Below are 4,312 nucleotides of genomic sequence, written 5' to 3' on the forward strand. Positions count from 1 at the left end.
TTGTTTCAAAGGAATTGACTGCATCAGGGGAAAACTTTAATAAAAGCCAAATTTCTCTAGCAAACCGACAAAAATAACTTCAGTGTTCTGCAAAGCAAGTATTGCTTGACTGTCAAAGATGAGGAAATGAAATAAAATCCGAAAATTGAAACTAGTAATATATTTCAGCCTTCTGTAACTATGTGAATGTATTTTAATTCACTTGATAGCTCCCGGCCACAGAAATCAGTTTTGTTTTCATTTGACAGGCACAGCAAAACGGGCCACGTGGAGACTAACCACCTCCCCACTACAACTCGGACTGCTCCGCGCGAATCCGGCAGTTTGGGAGCACCAGAAAAAGATTATCGGTTAGCATCTGTCTTCAAGTAGCCGGAGAACCAGGAAAGACAGCTCTTGTGAGACAGAACTGCACATGCGCCCCCTGGCAACCTCTCAAACGAACCTATGTAACTAGTTGTGACGTTACACTCATCGGAAGCAGTTTGTTGTTACGAAGTATTGCAGTCTTCGTTTTAAGGCCTTCGACACATTTTGCTGTTTGCAGATGCTTGTGTGTGCACGGTGTTTTGTAGTTGTAAAAGGCACATTTCCTTTGGTATTTTTCTCTCGTGTATGTTTTATTGCTGCAGTATTATTTTGCAGTAGCGGGATATAGTAATATTCTCTGTTAGAGTATCAATTATTACCAGTCAAAATTACAAAAATTTACCTGAATATAAAACCATGAAAAATCACCGGTATTCCGAATAATTTCCGGATGACAAAAATTCTCGGGTTTTCCCGGATTTCCCGGTTGTCCCAGGGCATATACATTCTGTTTATGTTGTGAGAAAATAGTTATTTATTCATCTCATCATATAATTTATTAATATTCTAATTAGAGTACATGAGACATGCCAAAATTCAGTCAAATAATCCACTTAATTAAACTACAGCTAATGAGAACCGGCAGTATTGTGAAATTAATATATCTTTTTCTGAGAACAAAAAAATGGTTCAAATGGCTCTGAGCACTATGGGACTTAACTTCTGAGGTCATCAGTCCCCTAGAACTACTTTAACCTATCTAACCTAAGGACATCACATACATCCATGCCCGAGGCAGGATGCGAACCTGCGACCGTAGCGGTCGCGCGGTTCCAGACTGTAGCACCTAGAACCACTTGGCCACCCCGGCCGGCTGATCTGAGAACAAACAGTTATATACACGTAAATGGGTAACTAGTATCGCCTATGATCGAAATCTGACCATTCGTATCGATGCCATAAAACTGTAAGTGCACATAACATGGTGAATTACCGTATGTAGAAGTGACTGATCTATGATAAAAAAAAAAAGGTCATACATCTTAAAGTCACATGCTCCACATAAAAGAGTCTGAAATTTTAGTTTCAGAACTGACGATAGCAAATTCTGCATTGTAGCTATGAATATTACTGAAATAATTCTTTGATTCCTCTTTAATTGTTCGAACATTTGAAGTGAGTCCTTGATACAGCGCATTGAAAAATAAATTTTGTGTTGACAGTGGCAAATTAACTTTCCTCTTACGACAACACAAAGCCGGCCAGAGTGGCCGAGCGGTTAAAGGCGCTAAAGTCTGGAACCGCACGACCGCTACGGTAGCAGGTTCGAATCCTGCCTCGGGCATGGATGTGTGTGATGTCCTCAGGCTAGTTAGGTTTAAGTAGTTCTAAGTTCTAGGGGACTTATGACCACAGCAGTTGAGTCCCATAGTGCTCAGAGCCATTTGAACCATTTTTGACAACACAAAATGAATCAGGCAAAATAACCTCACACGCAAAATGGCAGAATGTTTTGCTCTGTCTGCACTATAAATTTAGCAAACAGCAATGCGCCATTTTCCGCTGTTATAAGTATGGTTCGAATTATGTTATTCTGATAGATTATAATATTTCAATAGCATCTACTGTCAATATTCTTACCAAATACCTGTTACTTTTATGTAATTAAAGCTCAAAAAGTCATTAAGTATCAAGATCTGGTCGCGTGATCGAAAACGTTCTGTTATTGACTGATGCTCTGATGAAGTCACAGGCAATAAAAAGATCCTTGTGTTATCGGAGCGTTAAATGAAGTTACGAGGTTTTTACGTATTTTTACTGAAAACAGTTTAGCTATGTAGTGACAGAAAACGCAATTACAACTTTTAAGTAACAACAGAAAGGAATTTTGTGGACGCTGATAATGGGAGCCTTGCGAAAGTTGATGCGTTTATGCTCCACCCATTTAGAACTGCGATATCTGCTACGATGTACATTGTTTTCCCTGCGCCCTGCAACGTCATTAAACTCGCTCAAAACTAAGGAATTGTATAACTTTGGCACATGGATACATATATTATAAATAGATTGTCGACTATCAGTCATGAACTACGACCCAAGCGCAAATTATTCCTGGTAAAACTGATTTCCTGCCCAGAAGGCACTCAGCAGAGATTCTGTACCTGTCAGCCGTTCTGTCGCGCAAGTGACAGCGCATTCGACTGCAGTATAAAGGCGGGTCTACACTGAGCGCGCCGTGCCGCGCCGCGCTGCGCAAAACTGCTGTGCGCGTCCAGTGTGGACGGCGAACCGCGCCGCGCAGTTTTCCGGCTGTTGTCGGTACATCAAAGGGAGTGGCGCGTTTGCGCGCACTCAGTTTAGACGGGGTTTCGGCTGGCGGGCGTAGTAGTTTATTGCGTGCGTCAATTTGCGGTGACAGGTCGTGTGTTCTCGCGTAGGTGTCCTCGTTATGGAGTGGGACCGGAAGCAAAGTGAGAACCTCATAGAGCTGTATAGACAAAGGCGGGAACTGTGGGACCCAAAAGACAATAATTACCACATGAAAACCAAAAAAAGTGATGCTTGGCAGTGGGTTGCGAGTGGCGTCGGCTGTGGAATCGATGAAGCAAAAAAAAAAAGAATGACATCATTGTTGTCTTCCTACAGAAGGGAGAAAATGAAAATGAAAAAGTCGAGGGGCACTGGAAAAGGTAATTATTCATAAACGATGTTTGTAACAACACAGTTTCCCATTTACATTTATTATAACATCGCACTATTGTTTCAGGGCTGACAGACACAATAGTAACTGGTTTGCTTTCTCATTATCTGAATTCCTGAAGGAACGAGACACTCCCACTGGTACCATAAACACAGAATATGTACGTACATGTTATGTAACAATTATCTATAATAGACAGTCAGGTTCTATTAGCACTTTAACACAATAGATAATTAGGCCATAAAGTGTGGTCTTCACAACGGTGTAGTGATAACAAACACGTATATGCTTTCATGCTGCCTCATCTTGCCAAGGTATACGTCCATTTTTGATAAAATAGTCGGCTATCTCTTTGCGAATAGCTCGGGCATTTGACGAACTTTTTCTTGGCACTGCCTTTAAATTGCATAATGACATTGGTTGTGCTTCCCGTCTCCATGTTCCTTCCACTAAAGTACCATCTGTCCACTGTGCCGTCTGGAGCATACAAACTGGAAGATTTCTTGCTCTGTCTCAAATAATTATGCAAGTAAATAGTTGTCAGTGCAATAACACTGGCTTTTTCTGGGTCCAGAAGCATTGGTTTCCTCATGACCCTAAAAACGGATGTCAGGATTCCAAAACAATTTTCGATAACCCGAAGGGCTCTTGAAAGTCGATAGTTGAATGTTCTCTCTTTTGTACCTTTCGCATAGACGCCTGCGTATGGTTTCATCACATTCTCATGCAAAGCAAATGCTTCGTAGGCCAATATAACATATGGTGTCATCTGTTCACGTGCACTAGCGGTTCTAGGCGCTTCAGTCTGGAACCGCGTGACCGTTACGGTCGCAGGTTCGAATCCTGCCTCGCGCATGGATGTGTGTGATGTCCTCAGGTTAGTTAGGTTTAAGTAGATCTAAGTTGTCCCATAGTGCTCAGAGCCATTTGAACCATTTGTTCATGTGCAGGAAGTGGTTCAGGTCGAGGTATATTAAGGAAGTTGTCTTGCAATTTCTTCCACAATTTAGTGCTTTTGAATATTCCGCCATCAGATATACGACCTTGTGAACCTACATGTGCACACAAGAAATTGAACTTTGCATCCACCGGAGCAAATAACACAATGCTAAAAAAGTTCTTGTAGTTATAGTACTCGCTGCTGTTATTTATTGGTGCCTGTAACATTACGTGTTTACCATCTGTAGCAGCCAGGCAATGGGGGAAATTCCATGCTTTATCAAATTCCTCCGAACATCATTTCCATTCTTCTGTAGTACTCGGCAACTGAAAAGAAAGGGTTTCAAAGAAGTTACAACATAT

The 4,312-nt window shown here is 41.5% G+C and overlaps 1 protein-coding gene across 1 annotated transcript; it reads right to left on the minus strand.

The window, feature by feature from the left end:
• Positions 1 to 3,311: 3,311 nt before the first annotated feature.
• Positions 3,312 to 3,779, minus strand: LOC126470839 (uncharacterized). Its single transcript, XM_050098854.1, has one exon. It carries the CDS (start codon positions 3,777 to 3,779, stop codon positions 3,312 to 3,314), a length of 468 nt encoding a protein of 155 aa, XP_049954811.1.
• Positions 3,780 to 4,312: the final 533 nt, after the last annotated feature.

The sequence above is a fragment of the Schistocerca serialis genome, chromosome 3 (assembly GCF_023864345.2).
Source record: "Schistocerca serialis cubense isolate TAMUIC-IGC-003099 chromosome 3, iqSchSeri2.2, whole genome shotgun sequence".
In the NCBI taxonomy this organism is placed as follows: Eukaryota; Metazoa; Arthropoda; class Insecta; order Orthoptera; family Acrididae; genus Schistocerca; species Schistocerca serialis.

Coding starts and splice junctions, on each gene's coding strand:
- LOC126470839 (XM_050098854.1), bottom strand. CDS start 3,779: ATGACACCATATGTTATATTGGCCTACGAAGCATTTGCTTTGCATGAG.